Here is a 20,549-nt window from a genome sequence, read left to right as displayed (position 1 = left end):
ATTTACATTAAATTATCTATTCCAACTCCCTTTTCCTTACTAATTATTTTTTCATAAAGGCCGTTCTTTTCTGAAGTAACATTAGGCTTCTTATATTCTCTTCCAAAAGCAGAGACAAATTAGATGTAAAATTCAAATAAGTTTAAAGAACACTAAGACATAAGGGTCACATCCTGGATCTTACATGGCTTACTTTTACCAGTAGATTCCAGTACACAAAATAAGCCTGATTAACTAGAACGTTCAAGAAATGAGGCATTTAGGCATCCTGTTTATACTATCAAAATGATTTTTGTGATTGATTTTTTTAAGAATTAGCATTTTAAAAAATTACTATTCTAAACATCTAATGTTGATGGAAAATACATGGGAAGAGCAACAGATCAGGTGAAAACTAACTCATGACTATGTTAGTATTTCATTGATCAATTTGTTGCTATCGCATGACTAACCTCTAAGAATCATTGGGTTTTAACTAATGCAGGAGATACTGTATATACTTTTTAAAAATAAAAGCATCACAGCCCTGGTAGGTGTGGCTCAGTTGGCTGGTGCACCAGAAGGTCTCAAGTTCGGTTCCCGGTTAAGGCACGTATCTAGGGTGCATGCAGGTTTGATCCCTGGTTGGGACATGGGCAAGAGGCAACTGATCAATGTATCTCTCTCACATGATGTTTCCCTCCCTCTCCCTCTCTCTCTCTCCTCTTCTCCCTCTCTCAAAAAAAAAAAAAATAAACATAAAAATTTTTTAAAAAGCATCACCTAACTACCTATGATCCAGATCTGTGCTCAATAATTATTAAATTTTTGCCCTAATTGGGCTTGCTTAGTTTCTCAGCATTTCTATACCCTATTTCTGAGAACAAAACAAAATTTACTGATGATCAAAATCCCTCCAAAAACTATATTTAACTTTTCTGAGCTCTATATACACTGTTATAAATAAACAAAACAAACTGATTTGAATTTTATCTTCTCTTGGTTAGTTTCTTTACCTGTAGAAAAAGTGGTTAAACTTGGACAATGTCCAAACTTTTTCCACTTTTAGTTTTATGATTTTAGCAATTGGTAAAGATATTGATAGTCAAATGAAACAAAAGCGTTCCAGACAAGCATAATGTGTGCCTATTTAGAACCGTATTTTCTAAAGGAAATCCTATTTTGAAGCATAGAAAGTTCAGTTAATCCCATTTCTAATGATAGAAAAATCAGTGCCTGTTGAACTATAGCAATCTCTAGTGGGTGAAGAAGGGAAAAGAAGGGTTTTAAAAATGTAAAAATCAATTTAAAATGCATAATGCTACGCAATACATAAAATGAACATTATACTGATCATTTCTTCTTGGTTCAACAAGAACAATTCCCAGATTCTACAGAATAAAACAGATTACTGACATGATTTCACTACTAGTCTGTTGTACAAGTCTAGAATTAAATTTGCTTGTTGCTCTGCTACTTTAAAACAACAACAACAACAATAATTGTTACTGATGCAATTGTAATTGCTAGTTACAGCAGTGTTATTTAAAATATCAACTGAATACTTGTTTCAAATTATTTGAGATTATAACTATTTTCTAAAGCCCCAAGGAGACCAATATACTGGAAAAAAAGCTGGTCCTTGAAAAGGAAATTCTAGTTTAGCTGAGATTTTTAAAGAGCAGTTTTAATTTGAAAATAGAATTAAATGTGATAAACAGAGCTGGCTGATTACTGTGTGTTGACCTTGTGGATTTTTCGATCTCCTCTCTCCACTGGGTCCTCTATTTCAGAGCAGGGGTAAAATCCAGGAAACGGTGTGAGAGGATTAATCTTTGGCCTACAGGAACCTGAGAAAGCACCCATCAAGCTACTGATACTTCGAAGGGAAGAAATGACTTGTGGGGAAAGGGTCGGATCAATCAGAAGGTCTGACACCATATTGCGAGCCTCATTTAGCACTGAAAGATCCACTCCACTTCCACCTCCAGAATTCTGAAAAAGGAAAAAAAGTAAAATTACATATCTGGTTAAACAGAGAATTCAACATTTAAGATAAAATTACTCCATTTGAAATCAAGGTCTGTCTAACAATATCTAAGTAATTTAATTCTGTTAAGTATTAATATTCATTAATTTGGATATAACAAATGGTATGTTTTTCATTAGGTTATCTGTTTTTCATTAGTGTTCATTACTGACTTACTTTATAACTCGCTTAAAACTAAATTTATATTGATTTCAAAATCTATAATTTGAACATTTCATTAATTTATTGATTTCTTTTGTGTCAAAATTTCTTTTAAACATATAAAGCATTTCAAGCTGTGATTTTTCTGGTTCTTGGCAGGACAGGTGATTATTTTATTTTATCAGTATTTTGGCTAATAATGCTTCACATAATGCTAGAAGACTGGGTCCTATTTAAATCCTTCATATTAGGAGGTAGTCTTGTTTAGATTTCACACACAGATCCTGGTCTACTTTTCCAGGCTGTGGTTCTTATGACAATTTAATTTTCTGGGCATTCAGTGATATTTCAGTCTGCTTTATTTTTTTATTTTTTTTCTGGTGCCTCTAGGATCCCCACTGGTCCCTGCTAGTGCCCCTGTTTGTGGAGTTAGGGGGATAAATGGGAGTGGGGGCAAGGGAACTTCCTCAGGTTGGGCTACCTGGTACCTCCAGGTGGAGGAAGGGAGGCTCCAGGCCACCAGGACAAAGAACACTTTCTGGGCTCGGCACCTGTGGCAGTATCCCCTGGGCCCGGCCCCCTGGCCACCCCAAGTCTCTCACTGGGGAAGGGGCTCTCACGCCCAGTAGGAAATGAGAGCACAGTCATATGCCTCATCACAATGTTTTGATCAGCGACGGACCACATATACAGTGATGGCATACCGTATACCCGGCGTACAGGAGGCTGTACCATACACAGGTTTGTGGAAGTATATTCTGTGATGTTCCCACAATGACAAAATAGCCTTTGATGTACTTTTTAGAATGTATCCCTGGCCATTCATTGTCAGTGGTGTTTCTAATCAAGTGCTTCTTGCCAGAGCCACGAGACTCACTTGGTCTTGTTGGCAGGACTCTCGTTCAGTCCTGGGGAAGAAACAAGCCTGCTTGCACCACGTCCTGTTGCTAGGCTGAGAGTCAGGGCCTGAGCCACCTTTTGCTGTCACTGTGTTGTTCCTCCATTACTGGGGCCCCTAACTAGTCCAGCCTACTCTTTCCATTGTTCAGAGTTCTCCTTTGGTAGCCTCAGGCATTATTTCCACAGTTTATAGCTGTGCTTAGAGAAGTGGGGAGAATTAAATCTGATGCTACATGGAGAACGCATAAGACAGTGCATAGTACATACAGAAAAAGTGCACTAAATATTACTATTAACGTTACGGAAAGTGATGACATAAAGGTACAGACAAAAAGGTATTGGACTTCAAAGGAAATATAACTTTAATATGAAGGGTTAAGAGAAACTTTATGGAAGAGGTAGCACTTGGTAGGATTTTATGTATAAAGATTGGGGAAATAATGTTTTACAATAAAAAATAGAAATGTATTTGGGGGAGTTCATTTTTCAAGAAGGGGCATAAATAAAGGTATAAAAGTGGTAAAATAGCAAGGTACAGAAAATATAAAATTATTGAAGTACAGGCTATATTAAAATTTTAAAAAGAGCAGTGGAAAGTAAGATTGGAGAGGCATGTTGGGACCAAATTTTTGAGAACACTGGATTCCAGGCTAAGGAATATGGGCCATGGAGAATCGTGGGCTTTTGAGCAGACTGAAGAGAAAAGATGGAGCAAGGAAGGGGAAAGGAAGTGATGGAGGGCACAGAAACTTCAGAGCGTAAGGCGGCAATTTGTTAAGACATGACAGAGGTGTGGGAAAAGGGCATTCCAGGCCGAGAGACCAGCGAGTGTGAAGACAGAGGCAGAAGCCTGCCTGGCTCGTTTGCAAAAACAAGGAGGCCAGTGTTAGCTGGAGCAGAGCGAGTGAAGGAGAAAGTGCTGGATGATGAGGCCAGAGAGAGGAAAGGGGCCGTACTGTGTAAGGTCACAGCATCGTGTGCAGCGATATGCGTTCATCTCACAAAGTTCTGAAAGAAGCAAACCAGGAAACACGTGTGATTGACTGCATTTATATAAAATTCAAAGACGGGAAAAATAAAGTTGTGATGAGAAACCCAGGAATGCGACAGCATTTGGGGAGAAGCTGATGACTAGGAGGAAAGCATAAGGGGGCTTTTGGGGTACCAAGCTCTTCATCTTTAGGATGGTCACATGTACCTACTCATTTGGAGAAAAATCCATCAAGTTGTACACTTATGACCTGTCCACTTTTATTTATGAATGTCAGACTTCAGATTTAATAAAAGAATTGTTAGGAAGAGAAAAATGGGACAGCGGTGCCTGATATCACAAAACGAGTCTGTCTGACTACAAGCCAATGATCTGAACCATTGCTCCTTGTTTATCTTTCGATTTTACCAATAATTTAGATACTCTGAAAACTGAGGATCTTGGATATGACATCAGAATATACAAACACACATTTTAATACAATGGAAATGGAAAAAGGTTTGGAAATATACGTATCAAAAGTTAACATAGTTATTGCCTGATGTTTACGAGTGATTTTTCTTTTTTCTCCTATACTTCTACTTTCAGTTCTTCTGATACAAACATATATTACTTAAGTGATCACAAAAATCTTTGCAAAGTACATATTAAGTGATTCCATTTATATATATAAAGTTCACAAATAAGCAAAACAGAATAAAGTCAGGATAGAGATTATCTCTGGGGATGTAAGTAATCAGAATGGTGCATAAGTGAGGCTTCTGGGGTGCTGGCTGGTCATGTGCTCCTTCCTGATATGGGTACTTGTCACATGGGGTACTTAGTTTGTGAAAATTCATCAAGCTGTGCACTTTTCTGTATGTATAATTCAATAAAAAGTTTACCAAAGAGCAAAAAGATTTTGCTTCCCTGATAAAATGTTTTGCCAATTGCCTTGTTTTTTCTCATATATGGCCTTTAATCCACTTTTTCCCCTGTGTGGATCAGTTGCCCACAATCAGAAAAAAAATCTCATCCTTAATATAGAATTAATTAGTTTATTCTGAGTCCAGATTACTTTAGCAACATTTAAAAGTAACCATATATGCTTGGTTTCTTACCATTTCCTTTATTCCTTACAATTAAAACGTTGTAATCTGCCTAAATGAAAGTTCTGGTTATTTTCGTTTAGGTAAAGAAAATCCTATATCCTAGCAATCTTGTGAATGTAACTAAATGTCAAGAGTTTCATTATACATATTATTAGTGATAATAATATATTTACCTGATAATGAGGTTTATACCATTGCTTTAAGTCCCAATCCCAAAGAATCATCTGAAAATAAAAAAATTCACTTAGTTACAAACCAGAAATAAATAAATATATGTAAGACAAAATGGAACATCTCAATTACAGATACTTCAAATAGCTTAAAGTTTGAGGAAATGGGAAGGTTGAGAATAAAAATTACCTCTAGACAGAATGTTTTATTATTAATTATGAGAAATAAAAAAAAGTCAGAATAGTCACAAAAATAAGCTATTATAGCCTTCAAAATATCTGCTGTCCCAAAAAGGAACATATAAAAAAACCACATCCAGTCACTAAAAATATAAGGAAAATTATAAATCATCAGATAGCCACCCTTTCCAAATGATCATCACTTATTTTAAACTAGTGTCAATGGTGGTGTTATTTTCTTACCAATAAAGCACTTCAGTCAAATGCAGTTTAAAAAATCTTGTCCTTGTGGTTAGATTAAGTATAAAGGAATGGAGCATGAAAAGCAACACACAACTCCTTTGACATGCAGATAATTAGCGGTTTTCCTGTTTGTCTCTTTATACAATGGTAACTTCTTAGTCCCAGACTAGTTTTTTCCTGCGCCTCTTTTTCTAGCAGGCTTTCTGGCTGCTTCCCCAAGCAGGAGTCACTATGCTCAAGGAGATAAAATTGGCTTTAATTTAGCAAGCAATAACTGTTAACTATCATTAATCTTAAATGTCTTCCAAGTTTACTTAGTTAAAAAATAGGTCCCCTTTGGCCTAAATAATTGATTATTAATTGCAATTTTCTACACAGCTTTGAACCCTAGTCTTGAAAATAAGCCTAATGCATATAATCACATAATTTCCATATACTGAACTATCTGTGGTGTTTTCTGTCCTTGGTCTTAAGTCTTCTTGGTTGCAAAAGATCTTAGTGTTATCTACTTTATCATTAGTCCAAAATTTTATCAGGAGTTGGCAGACTTCTTTTCTGTGAAGGACCGATAGTAAATATTTCAGGCTTTGCAAGACACATAAGGTTTCTGTGGCATATTCTTTGTTTTTGTTTTACAACTCTTAAAGATGAAAAAAAACCCCACAAAAATATTCTTAGGTTTAGAGCCATACAAAACAGGCTGCTGGAAGGATTTGGTCAGTGGGCTGTAGCTCGCTGAGCTCTATTTTATATAATATACCCAACCTTAATCACTCAAATTTGTCAGTTGTCATTATCACTATTTCCTTGTCAACACTCTTGCAGAAAGTCATCTCTTGCCAAGCACAGAGAAACCTATTCTTTCCTAAAGAATTCCAGACATACTATAACCACTGATAAAATTCATGGACCAGTACCCACAAAATGGCTGTGGTTTCGCAGACTGATTGAATTTATTTTATATGACCCTAAGTATTACTCTGATAAAATTATTTCAGGTTGTGATTTAACTACCATATGTTCTAGATTCTAGAGACATTAGTTAATTAATGCAGTTTAAGGCAATGATAACTTCCTAAAAATACATTAAGATCACAATAACCTAAAATCCCTAACTTTCATTCCTACTTGCAGTCACTTTCTCTAGGATCAAAAATACATTTACCAAAAAGCAGCAGGTCTTTGTCTAAAATCCCCTAGACATTATTAGGAACTGAAAATAGATACACTGACGGCCACAAACTGCTGGCAGACTGCCTTCTGTGTCAAAGAAGGTACAAGGTAAGGAAATACATTTTTGAGGGAATCGGAGGAAAGAAGTTTGTCCTAAACTAAGGATGATGACTTCCGAATGAGTAAGAAGAGACAAACTGATAGGAATTAGAAAAGTTGTAGAAACTCTGAAAACCTGAGAGGAAATTTTGTGTGGTCAAGTTGAGTAAGACAGAAAGAAATCTAATCAAGTAAGTGAATTAAAAACATCAAAAGTTAAGCTAGTGCAAAACTAGAGGTTGATTATCTCTTTAAAATGACTTGGTTTGTTGCTGATGTTGCGAGAAAAAGTTCCATACTCTATACTATGGTGGAGAACTGTATGTCTAACTCTGCCCCCCAGTGCAGCTCCCTGGGATGCATCTAACAAAACTGGGCCATGCTGGGCTATGGACCAATGGAGAAAAAGAAAATGCTTCCCCTCTGTAATATGACATGGTCACAGTCTGCTCTAGAGTCGGGAGAAAACTGGCCAGAGCCTGGGTCCTTAAACTACAGTATCATCTTGCAACTTGAGTTATTTTGTAAAACAGAGGAAAGACGAGATGAAATCACCAAGTACAGCGTTTATGCTTTTGTACCAGAATAAGCCCATTCAAATGAAATGTAAAATTATGATACACCAGGGTGGGGAACCAGACAAGTCTTACAAGAGTGCCAGGAGAAGGAAGGCGACTTAGTATTCTTACTCCAGATTAATGTTTCGGCAGCCAAGGCCACTCCCCACTCTATGGCAACAGTGCAGCTGCAGCCCCTCCCCTGCCCCACTATCTCTGGCTACAGAAAGAGCTCTGCCAAGCTCTGGAATGGTCTTCCCATCTCTCATCCAGCAGGGTACCCAATTTGGTCAGGGGATCACTCCAGGCAGTGCAGTTCCCAATAAGGCCAACTGGAGGAATTGATGATAACAGGCAAGTATAGCAGGATTGGTCTGAATGTATACTGCCTTCACAACTTCTGACCTCTTTAACTGGAAAAACAATATGCCTGCCTGCAGGGACGATCCTAGAAAGAGAGAAAATCCATCCCCCACCCCCCATTTTTGACACTCATAACCTGATTTGGGCAGATATTTAACATCTATTGAACACCCTGCTTACTGCCAAAGAATGGTGGGTTATCTTAGAAAAGACCAGGGGAAAAGCTCATCACCTGCACAATGAGACACCCCCACACCCTGTGTGAGCTGAAGCCACAACTGCTGTCCCTACTACCGAGCCACATTGGAATGTAAACGATGGGGATCAGCGAAAGCTTGAACACTACAGGAATTGCACTCTGGTTGGGTTAAGGAAGGGAATGCCCAAAGAAATTTTTAGTAAGGTCCAGCGGCCAAAGCAGCATCCAGACAAAAACCCACCCCAATTCCTAGCATGTATCTTTGAGGCTAGTCGCTAAAATACTGATGGTACATCCAGAGGCCCCTGAAAACGTTAAGGTCGTGAACATGACTACTTTGGGGCAGAGTACCCCAATATCCAAAGAAAGCTTCAAAAGTTTGAGGGTCCTTTGGAATGCCTCTGTCCCTGTTGGTGGAGACTGCTTTTCGTTTGTTCAATAGCAGAGACCAGGCCTGTGGGGGGGGGGGGGGGGGGGAAGAAAAACCAAAGAGAAGGAACAGTCTGACTTGCTGGCTGCTGCTCTGACCACCAGAGGGCCAGAGAAGACAACAAACAAGGTCGGGGGCGCTGGGAACCAGAGGCCTGCCCCCAAGTAGGCCCCAAACAATGTGCTTACTGTAAGCAAGAGGTTACTGGTTGCAAAAACTGACCAAGTTTAAACAAAGAACAGGACAAAGAGGAGCAAGGAGCAGTACAGAGGATGAGGAGCATTACAGGTGACCCAATTATCCCTGAGTGACGGGGCCCCTGGGCTCCTGTCAACACCACTGGCTTCTTTACCACCAACCAAATGGAGTTCCAGGTCACACTGCGGTGGGCTGTCCCAGAGCAAACTTCTCAGCTTCTTGTACGCAGTCGCAGGTGGCAGCCATGGTCCTTAGACAATCTGGCCGTCCCTGAGACACCGTGTCCAACAGCTCTGATACGTGGGCTACTAGCCTCAACATTTCCAAGATTTGGGGGTAATACCCTCAGTCCTATTTCTTGGTTTTCATGCACAAACAGGTCAAATGACTTTCTGAAGCCTGGGAGGCCTGAGGCCGGGTCGTTTAATAACTTTAATAGTTTGGAAGGCCTTCTGACATTCCCTAGTCCACGTCAGAGGCTCTTGATCTTTTCCTTTTAGTGCCTCGTATAACGGTTTTGCAGTTAAGCTGAAATTTGGAATCCAGATCCTACAAAAACCAGCCATTCCTAAAATTCCTCTTAACTATCTGCGGCTTGTAGGCACTGCCACCCTAGCCAAGGCTTCTCTCCTATCAGGAAGCAAGTTCCTTTGCCCCTGAGATAATTCAAATCCCAAGTATTTAACAGAGGGTTTGAATGTTTGAACTTTCATCTGGAAGACTCTGTATCACCGTTCAGCCTGGAAGTTTAGGGTTAGAGTAGTATTTTTGTCAGAGGCCACTTTACTAATGCTTGTGCTGAAGATACCACCTACATATTGGAGTAGTGCTCCACTGTCCAGTTGAACTTCACAGGTCTCTGGCTAAAGCCTCTCTAAACAGTGGGAGAGCCTTTGAACCCCTGGGGAAGAAGAGCAAAGGAAACCATCAACAAAATGAAAAGACAATCTATTGAATGGGAGAAGATATCTGCCAATGCTACATCCACTAAGGTGTTAATATCCAAAATTTATATCCTACAAAAACCCAAGCAATCCAATTGAAAAATGGGCAGAGGACCAGAAAAGATACCTCTTCAAAGAGGACATACAGATGGCCAGTAGACCTGAAAAGATGCTCAACATCTCTGTCAGAGAAATGCAACTTAAAACCACAATAAGACGTCACCTTACATCAGAATGGCCATCATCAATATAACAACAAAAAAGTGTTGGCGAGGATGTGAAGAAAAGGGAACCCTGATGAACTGTTGGTAGGAATGCAGACTGGTGCAGCCATTACAGAAAATAGTATGGAAGGTTCCTCAAAAAATTAAAAATGAGCCGGGCTGGGCATGGCTCAGTGGTTGAGCATTGACCTAGAATCCAGGAGATCGCTGCTCGATTCCCAGTCAGGGAACATGCCTACGTTTCACACTCAACCCCCAGCAGGGGACATGCAGGAGGCAGTCTATCAACGACTCTCTCATCACAGATGTTCCTATCTTTCTCCCTCTCCCTCTCTCTGAAATCAATAGATATATATATTTTTTTAAATTAAAAATGAAACTGCCTTATGACCCAGCAATTTCACTTCTGAAGAAACCCAAAACACTAATTCAAAAGGATACATGCACCCCTATGTTCACTGCAGCGTTATTTACAGTAGCCAAGCTATGGAAGCAACTCAAATGCCGTCAATAGACGAGTGAATAAAAACATGGTGGTACATATATAAAATGGAATATTGCTTGGCCATGAAAAAGAATGAAATCTTATCACTTGCAACAGCATAGATGGACCTAGAGGGTATTATGCTAAGTGAAATAAGTTAGACAGAGAAAGACAAATTTATGATGATTTCACTATCTAAAGAGCAAAATAAACAAAATAGAAACTGACTCATAGATAAAGAGATCAGACTGATGGTTGCCAGGGGGAAGGGGGGTTGGGGGTACAAAATTGAAAGGACAGTCACAGGGATGTAAAGTACAGCACAGGGAATATAGTCAGGAATACTGTAATAACTATGGTTTGATGCCACGTGGGTGCTTGAATTATCAGGGGAACCATTATGCTGTACACCTGAAACTAATACAAAATTTAAAACAAAAATAAAAAAAATAAAGAAGAAAGATGGCTTAATTTCCCAAGGAAACAATAAAGCAGACCAGGCTTTCAAGCTGGCCACCCAAACAAAAATCCCAGTGTACCCCTGGTGGCGGCCCTTATTCCTGGCATTGACTTTAAGCTGGCCCAGCCTGCATATTCTTTAGAGGACCAAGAATGAGCTAGGAGTGAAGGTTCACCACTCACCAGAAAGATGGATAAGCAATGAACAGGGAATCATTCTGATTCCTAAACACCTAAAGAAGAAACAGTCAACTCCATCCACCAGAGCACCCATTATAGATGGGATTCCACACTCCAGTGGAAACAAAAATATATGACTGAGCCACACGTGCAGAAGATTATTCAAAGGGGGATTAAAAAATGCACCATCAATGCCAACAATGATCCAAAGACGAGACCTCACCCACAAATCAGAGGAGTCCAAAGCTGAGGATTAGTCCCAAGATAAGACTGGCAAATTGACTTCACTGTGATGCCCCAAACTACTAGAAACTATCGATATCTGCTAGTCTTTATAGATCCCTTTAGATGATGGGTTAAAGCATTCCTATGCAGATCAGAAAGGGCATGGGCAACAGAAGTAATAAAAAGCCTTATTAAAGGAAACTATTCCTAGATTTGGATTGCCTTTTTCTACCAAAGTGACGATCAATGGCAGCGCCTTTATTGCCAAAATAACCCAGAAAATCTCTATATAGACTCCTAGGAATACAATGAAAATGCCACGTTTCTTGGAGACCAGAGTCCACGGAAAAACGGAAAAGATGAACAGCACTTTAAAGAAAGCCAATTCCAAAATTTGTCAAGAAACCAATTTAAAATGCAACAAGGTACTGTCCATTGCACTGCTTAGGACTAGAGCAGTCCCCAGGAGCAGGATTCAATTGACTCCTGATGAAATGTCATGTTGGAGACCCTCTTATGTCTTGGAGAAAACACTGGGGAAACTGAGCAACTAAAGATCAAAGCAGTAGACACTATAAGGTATGTAGTCTTTGGGGCTCACTTTAACTGCTATTCGTAAGTTTGCTTCTAACAGGATGAAGTACCCCACAGGTAATCCCCTTACATCCCCTTTCAATCCAAGAGATTCGGTACTTTTAAAATCCTGTAAAAAACAAACATCCTGATGATCAGCTTAAACCTAAATAGGTGGGACCTTATCATATTTTTCTAGCAACTCATTCCTCTATTAAACTAGAAGGAATCAAGCCCTGGATCCACCAGATTCACACCCTCCCTCCCACCCTCGGACACCATTAGGAACCACCGCTCAACATGAGTACCCCAGTGGGAACATCTCGGCTGTAGGATACCCATCAGAAGAAAAACCTCTGAAAACACAACCTGAACCTCACCAAAATGAAGACCACCTAGGAAACTTTGCTTTCTAATCTCTTTCTCCTGTTGTCTCAATTTCTGTCTGTCTCAATGTCTTCTTATCGTGGATTGCCACTTTCGCAGAAGTAATAAAAAGTCTGACTGCTAGGTCTGTGGGTTGCTGTCTATGTCGAGTACAAAAGGAATGCTTTTGATCCCATTCAACATCACGGACTGGGAGAGATGGATGGAATAAGCTATTGAAGATGAGCTGGGACCTCTATCTCCTACCCCACACTGAACATACACATGTGACTTAGTCTGAAACACACTAATGCCTCTATTGTCCTCCTCATATATCGTATCTGGGTTGGCCTTGGATGGCTATGTGCAGAACGTGGCCTGTTTAACATCATGGCCCCTTTCTGCATAGAAAGAACCAATCAGTCTAATTTGGCCTTTTTGTTGGGTAGGATGGCATCCCCGAATGTCCGTCGGCATGTACATTAGGTTCCGGATACTTGAATAGACAGAAGAGAGAATCAGTCCTTTTCATCTGGGGACTTGCCTACACTCAGAAGGAATTTAGATTTGTGGCACTAATCTTTGGCGTTACGTCCCCTGTGGCTGGACTGGGCAATGCACTCTGGAGTTCCCATCTTTGTTAGGGTGGATCTATAAGAACCTTCCTGAAAAAAAAAAACACACCAAAAAAACCCACCAACAACACCCCCCTCCTCCCCGCAAAAACAAAACCCCAGAATTTGCCAGCACTAAAGTCCAGAAGACCAAGGATTATGGCCTAGTGGGAATGGCTGGCTCCATGTTCATGCCCTGATATGCAGGCATCTCAGCAAGGCTAGAAATACAGGCCTTAGCAAAGTTCACAGCCTCAGCTCTTAATAACTCTAGACAAAGCATTCGTATTTGGAATCAAGAAACGGCCTAAATGAAAAAGCTGGCTTTACAGAACTGGATAGCATTAGACATACTAGCTGTAGCTCAGGAAGGAACATGCACCCTATTAGACAGGAATGTTGCACTTACACCCCAGCTTATGACTCTAATGTTTCTGATTTATCAGACCCTATGAACACTGCCACAGATCAACAACCATTACTGTGCAGATGCATTCACCCACTGGCTCACTTCTCTTGGCCCTTGGGGAATGTCTATATTAGAGGTATTGGGATACTAATCTGTTGCTGTTGTCTTTATTAATTGCAGCCTAAAGACAGCCAAGGCTAGTAATCTAATGGTAATTTAAACTAGGGATCTCAGACTTGGGACTCTGGAATACTTTCAACTGAGTGCAAGACAGTTCCATTCCTTCCTCTAATCAATGCCCCTAATCAGCAGGCAGCAGCTAGATCCTTGCCTGTTTTCTCTCAAGATCGAGGAATGCACAAAAGGGGGGCTGAAACCAAGGGCCCTATTTAATGTATGATTTTGATTTAATATGTGAAGCCCAGCACTCTATTCATTTTCTTCACTGCATGCCCCATAAGCCTAAACTCTTCCCCGCACTAATCTTTAACACCCTGAGGCAGCAAGAAGCAATGACCTTGCCTTGACTACGGATCACAAGGTAAAGGCTCTATTAAGCAAAAGATAACATGGCCCAAGCTGTGTTTCAGCTCCTGAGCCCTAAAACAGAATGACCCCTGACCACATCTCATGAAACCAGACTGAAGGACCTGAAACAACTGATTTATTGCCCTTACCTCACTCTTGATCAATCAGCAAGACCCACAAACCAAACCCCTTACTTACAATGACTCTTGATTTTTATTCTAGGAAGCCCTTCTGTAAGCCATCGGGGAGGTGGGTTTTTGGAACACAACTTCACCGTTCCCCAGATTGGCACCAATCTCCTGCTTGTACATTTCTTTCCATCTGTGTGTGTGGGCAGATCAACTCTTGTTCACCTCGGTAACAATTCTTCTCATTATTGTGACATCTGTAAATCTGATGTTTTTCTTTTTTTAAAAAATATATCTTTATTGATTTCAGAGAGAGGAAGGGAGAGGGAGAGAAAGAGACAGAAAATTATCAATGATGAGAGAGTCCTCATTGATTGGCTGCCTCCTGCATGGCCCAGACTAGGGATTGAGCCCTGCAACCTGGGCATGTGCCCTGACTGGGAATCGAACCTCGATCTCCTGGATCCTAGGTCGATGCTCAGCCGCTGAGCCATGCCCAGCTGGGCCTGATGTTTTAAGTTCAATAATGAAAGTATAGAACACACAGGAGTGAAGACAAGCCACATGATGGGCCACTAAAATTTATCCATGAGACAGGCATCAATTCTATAAATTCTGACTATATAAACTTGCCTATCATCAAACTACACTATCATCTAATCCAAACTTCTACAAGGGTACCATCAAACAGTGACAAATGCCTATATCTCATTTCTTCAATTCATTAGTGTAAGTAGAAGCTGATTTTTTCCTAACTCAAGCGTATTTTCATTAGGATAGTTTCTTAACATTGAGTCTCCCTTGCCCCTTAAATATTATGTTTTCAAATATTTGCACTCTACCACCAAAAGCCATATTTATATTCACATGCATTCTTAACAGAAGTTCTATCACTCCCAAGAAGGTGAAAGTTGGTTCTTGGAGGGCAAAAGGAAGTCATTTAAAAAATATTAAAATGGTTGTGGCCCTCCCAAAGCCATAGTACATAAACAGATACACTGTAAATTGATGGTATTAAAATTTCATAGATGGGGAGGTATGATTAGGAAAAATGTCTTCAATGGGCTCCTTAGTGGGATGAGAATGAAAACAAGGCTGAGAAACATTGCTATAAAGTAGCGCTACTTCTTGCTTATAACAGCACTATTAGCTTACATTTTGAGAATGCTCCCTAATGCACTGAGACTGTTCTGAGGTTACCTACTCAAAAGCTCCTGCTAACATGATAGGTAATGTACACCCTATTTTAATTGTGTTCTTAGAGCTTTCTAAAAACCTTACTGCGTACAATTTTTTTCTCCATGCTTTTTAGACCTCTCTACTGTAGAATTTTGTATTGCAGACCATCTCCCATAATAAATTCACTCCTCCTTGGCCCCTCATCCCATTATCATGAATTTCTCTCACTTGTACTTGCTAGGCTGGCTCTGAAAGAACCCTTAAGCAGCAGCTCATTTTTACTTTGTTTTATTTTTTAAATATATTTTTATTGATTTCAGAGAGAGGATGAGAGAGAGAGAGAGAGAGAAACATCAATTATGAGGGAGAGTCACTGATCGGCTGCCTCCTGCTGGGGATCGAGCCTGCAACCCGGGCATGTGCCCTGACCGGAAATGGAACCTCGATCTCCTGGATCACAGGTCAATGCTCAATAGCTGAGCCATGCTGGCTGGGCGCAGCTCATTCTTACTTGCAGTTGGTATCTTATGGATGAAAATATATCAGAAGCAGCCAGTCTTTGCAGGGAGGAGGGTTTGTGGAGGTGGAAGAGGGCATGGAGGGGATAACTGGTGACGGAAAAAATAAACTAAAAAACAGCAGGTCTTTGTCTGAAATCCCCTGCATTATTAGGAACTGAAAACAGATACAGTGATAGCCACAAACTGCTGGTAGACTGTCTTCTGTGTAATTTGAACAACTAGAATATTAGTGATTTTGAGAAAACAAAAATTTTCTGCATAAGTAGAAGGTGTGTCATCCAGGAATTTTGGAACTAAATATATCTTAACAGGGTGTTATTCAAAGTACTGTCCACAATAAGAAATTAACAGTAAATGTTTAGAAATTTTTATAACAATTTGACGTTGCTAAGACATTTTTAGTGTACTTTACAAAAGCATCAATCCACCACAGAAAGAGGGAAAACCCGCAAACCTGATTCTTTGCTATACAGTTTAACATCAGGAGACAAGAACATGAATGCACACTGTTTGGGATAGGTAGCAAGAAAACTAGATACAACCCATATGTCCAAAAACCAAATGGAGAAACTTTAGTATATTCATGCAAAGGAAAAGAACAGTGAAAATGAATGCAAAGTACAGACACATATAATTATACATTTAAGTGTACTTTGTAGGAATATAAATAAATGGGAAACTAAAGAAATTCAGGATGGTGAACATCTATAAGGGAGAGAAGGAAACTGGATCTGAGAGGGGCATACAGGGAACTTCAGAGTTAATGGTAATGGTGGGTAGATGATGTTTGCTATCCTTCGTCTCCATATTTTATAAGTGTTCAGCTTTAATAAAAAATTAAGAACTTACGAATTTTGAAAAAGTAGAGATGGTGACTGGAAAAAACTTTTGAGAAATTGTGCTGCAAATGGCAAGAATGAAACAGTGCAGTGGTTGGGAAAGAATGCGGGGTAATACCTTTTTGTTATGAACCTGAAAGGGTCTGGAGTTTGCCTGCACATGATAGAAATGATCTAGGACAGTAAGAGAACTAAAGATAGAGGCCATCCAAAGGAGCAAAATCCTTCATGAAAATATAGCCTGATGTCTCATAATAATACCAGCACTTAGGTAAAAGTTTAAACTAGGAAACAGTAATAGAGTGTTAGCTATTACTTCTCAGGTTGTGACCTCTTTCTCAGTGGTCTGGACTATTTAGATGGGACAAAGGAATCAATATTGTTTACATATACTTCAAAATTGTGAAAGGCGAAATTCTAATTTTCACAGAAATATCTTTTTTTTTATTTTTAGAAAAATCCCCACCCGAGTGTATGTTTTAAAGAGAGGAAGGGCGAGAGAGACAGAGAGAGAGAGAAACAATGATGTGTGAGAGAGAAACATTGATTGGTTGCCTCCCCTACGCACCTGACCGCGCCCTAACCAGGGATCAAACCCCCAACCTTGGTATATGCCCCGACCGGGAATCAGAACTGCAAACTTTTGGTGTAGGGGGGGTGATACTCCAACCAACAGCCAGGGCAGAAATATCATTTTAATAACCATTATGTTCTTAAAAGCTGCTGTCCTTTGGCCTACATTTTTCTGCAAAAGTACAAATCATCTTAGCTAAAGTGTTTCTGTGTCATTTGAATATTATTGTTTACATCTGTTAAGTTCGCATTCTTTGGGGATGTTGCATTATATCCCCAATCAAAAATTAATGGTTCAAAATTGGTTTCCTAAAGCTTAAAGTATTTATAAAAATAGTAACATAAATAACTCATAATAAATGCTAAGCCTGGGTTAAGAACAAGACTCTAGTGCAAACAAAATACAAATCCGTGGATGTGAAAATATTACACAAACCCATAAAAACAAAAATATGACTAGAACATGCAACAGTGACTATCTAAAAGTTGGATATATTTTTAGACTTGCAATTCATTCACCCTATATTTTTCTGAGTGTTGTCTACTTTGAAACTTTATCAAATAATGATGGGAAACCATGAACGCTGTTATGACATATTCAAACAAAACATAAAACCGTTTTGGAAAACCAACAGCATTTCTCTAGAATAAGCACAAAATGCATACTTGTATGAAACTGAAATTTTTGTTCCTAAAACAAAACAAAAACCATAGAGGTACCCTTCAGATTCTGTACTCCTCACAGCAAAAGCATAAAAAAAAAAAAAAAAAAAAATAGACTATTGCTGAGAGACTTGTAAAACTACCCAGACAAGTGACAAAGAGTATGCTGAAATAACAGATCAAGTAAGTTCCAAAATGTATTTACCATAGGACACCTTGGGATAGCACAGAATAAAGGCATGTAATGTTAAACAGTACTGTCATATCGGTACACAGCAGATATTTTACTTTACTGCTGGATTAATGCACTCATGTGCTGAGTCCCAATCAGCTCTCGGGGTATGTGCAACACACATGACGAACAACGGTAGTCAACTTTTTATGTGTTTATCACTTAGAAAACCCTACCACAAAAGTGATTCTCACCCCCGCCCCCACTTAATGATTATTTTTATGAATTATGCCAGAGACTAAAAAACATGCGTTGGAATCAGTTCTGAGAGAGTCAGTTACCTACACAGCAAGGAAGAACCTTGCTAAACTATGAGTATCTCCTAACTGCAAATCTACATGTCACTTTATCTACAGAACACAAGCTGGTGGTTACAACACACACGCATCTTTTTAGTGTGTTGAGGAAAAACTGAGCAAATGTAAATAAAAAGCAAATATATGATCTGTATATTGCACTGTGTGCCCACCCCCCCAAAGTTAAATCATCTTCTGTCATCATATATTTGGCTCCCTTTACCCTTTACTATGATCTTATTAACCAATGTCACCCCAATAAATTTACTGAAGAAAAAAGGGGAAAGAGCAAACGTAAAATATAAACATAAATAGCAAATATAATAGAATTATTTTCTTCAATAAAATGCGAAGAACTTCTCTTTCTCAAGCTTTTAAGTATGGCCATGCCCATTAACTTAGCTACTGGCAAACCCCGGAAAGTAACCTTCAGTGAGAAATCTCTTTAAAATTCCAGGTCAGGCTTGAATCTGAGTATCAGAACCAATAGCCCCAAAACACTTGCTGCCTTCCGTCACAAATTGTAATTTTGATTAAGAAAAGTAGAAGAATTTGGATATAGAATAAACCGGCCATACACAACCTATCTGCTCAGTTTAAGAAATACTGGTAGAAGCATTTATTCCCCCTATATGATAGTATCTGAGATCTGTTTTAGAATCTTATTTCCATGGAGAAAGTATATACATTGTTCCAAAGTCAGCAACATTTTTAGGCATCTAAACTTCAATCCCAATACTAAAGTAGAATCTGTAAATAATAGAAATATAAGAATAATTTAAATACAGCTGGATTTTGAATCACAGTAAAAAAAAGTTATAGTGATTATGTTATATTCTCAAAATATGGTTCTGTTGCACTATAACACTTAACAAAGTATGAAATTTTAACTTGCTGTTTTTAGAAGCTTCCATTTCTTCTAAGCTCAAATATAATTTTTATATACTTTCACACACTGGTTATGTGTTCAAAACTAATTTTAAAAAACAGCATTTCCTTTAAGTAATAATGAGGTATACGTTATTAAAATTTTTTTTAGTTGATTTGATAAAAGTGAACCCAAGACTGAGCCTTTATATAAATTCAGCTTTTCTCTGTGGTTAAAGAGTTGAATCCTGATAAAAGTTTCTGTTTGAGTGTTTGTAAGTCCAACATGCTTTACAGAGCTCTACAAAACCACCAATACCACAGTGAAACATCAGCAGTACAACCAGGCGATGTTATCAGGTTCAATTACGTCAATGAGGTTTTATTTCACTGTTCCCTATGCAGCCAAAATGAAAAACATATATGTGTCTTCAAATCAAACTTACAGAGTTGTTATGTGAAATTTAAAAGAATATTTATTATGGTACAGCTGTGAATTAACTGTTACAACATCCTTTGTTCTCATATTTCTTGATGACATTTTATTTGAGGTTTGTGGATAAATCTATGCTAATGAAACACTGAATTTCAGCATTTACAACTTTTTCTATTCCTTTGCCTTCCAATTCAAGCCCAATGGGAGAAAAAAAAAAACACCATTAGAAAGCCACAAAGTTAAATTAAAACTGTACTTTCTAATAGTCTAACGTGCAAAAATAGTCATCTTAACCCCTGTAGGTCAAAGAAGGGCACCAGTCAAAAACTGAGAAGCAGGAAAAAAGAGGTCGGGTAGGGAGGGGGGAGATCGGGAAACTAGTATTACTTAGAAGCTACAGTAGTCTCCCTTTATCAGTGGTTTTGCTATCCGTGGTTTCAGTTACCTGCAGTCAATCATGGTCCAAAAAATTAGATAAAAAATTCCAGAAATAAATGATTCACGATTTAAATTGCTCACCGTTCTAAGCTGCATGAAGAACCCTCATGCAGGCCCAGCGGGGACGGGAACCACCTGCTGTCCCGCTTACCCACACTGTGCACATTACTCGCCAGCTAGTCATTTAGGAGCCATCTCAGCTATCCCATCAGCTGTCCCAATTCTTGTGTTCAAGTGACCCTTATTTTACTTATTGCCACATTCACATGACTTCCTACAATATATTGTAGTAATTGTTCTATATTATTATTAGTTGTTAACCTCAATATGCCCAACTTATAAATGAAACTTTATAATAGATATGTATGTATAGGAAAAAACAGTATAAGTATATATAGACAGCGGTCGGTACTATCCACAGCATCCACCGGGAGGTCTTGGAACGTTTCCCCTGCGGATAAGGGGGGGACTACTATAATAATTTTATATTCTTATTAATTGAATAATATGATGATGGTTGTGGTGACTTTACACGGCATGCTGTGCACCAGCATTATGCTAGGCACTTACTACATACTGTCTCCTTTAATCTTTACTTAGGGCTCTG

The 20,549-nt window shown here is 39.0% G+C and overlaps 1 protein-coding gene across 1 annotated transcript in view; it reads right to left on the bottom strand.

Moving 5' to 3' along the window:
• Window positions 1–20,549, bottom strand: part of PDE3B (phosphodiesterase 3B) — a 105,072-nt gene that overhangs the window by 32,126 nt on the left and 52,397 nt on the right. The window contains exons 2-3 of the mRNA XM_087821749.1: window positions 5,326–5,376; window positions 1,726–1,974 (exon numbers count right to left, since the gene is read on the bottom strand). Of these exons, the coding sequence (XP_087677875.1) occupies window positions 1,726–1,974; window positions 5,326–5,376 (300 nt within the window). The remainder of the gene's footprint in view (window positions 1–1,725; window positions 1,975–5,325; window positions 5,377–20,549) is intronic.

The sequence above is a fragment of the Miniopterus natalensis genome, chromosome 11, assembly GCF_054644295.1.
Source record: "Miniopterus natalensis isolate mMinNat1 chromosome 11, mMinNat1.hap1, whole genome shotgun sequence".
NCBI lineage: Eukaryota > Metazoa > Chordata > Mammalia > Chiroptera > Miniopteridae > Miniopterus > Miniopterus natalensis.
Note: the sequence above shows the minus strand (reverse complement) of the source record. Positions and strands in the feature narration are given on the sequence as shown.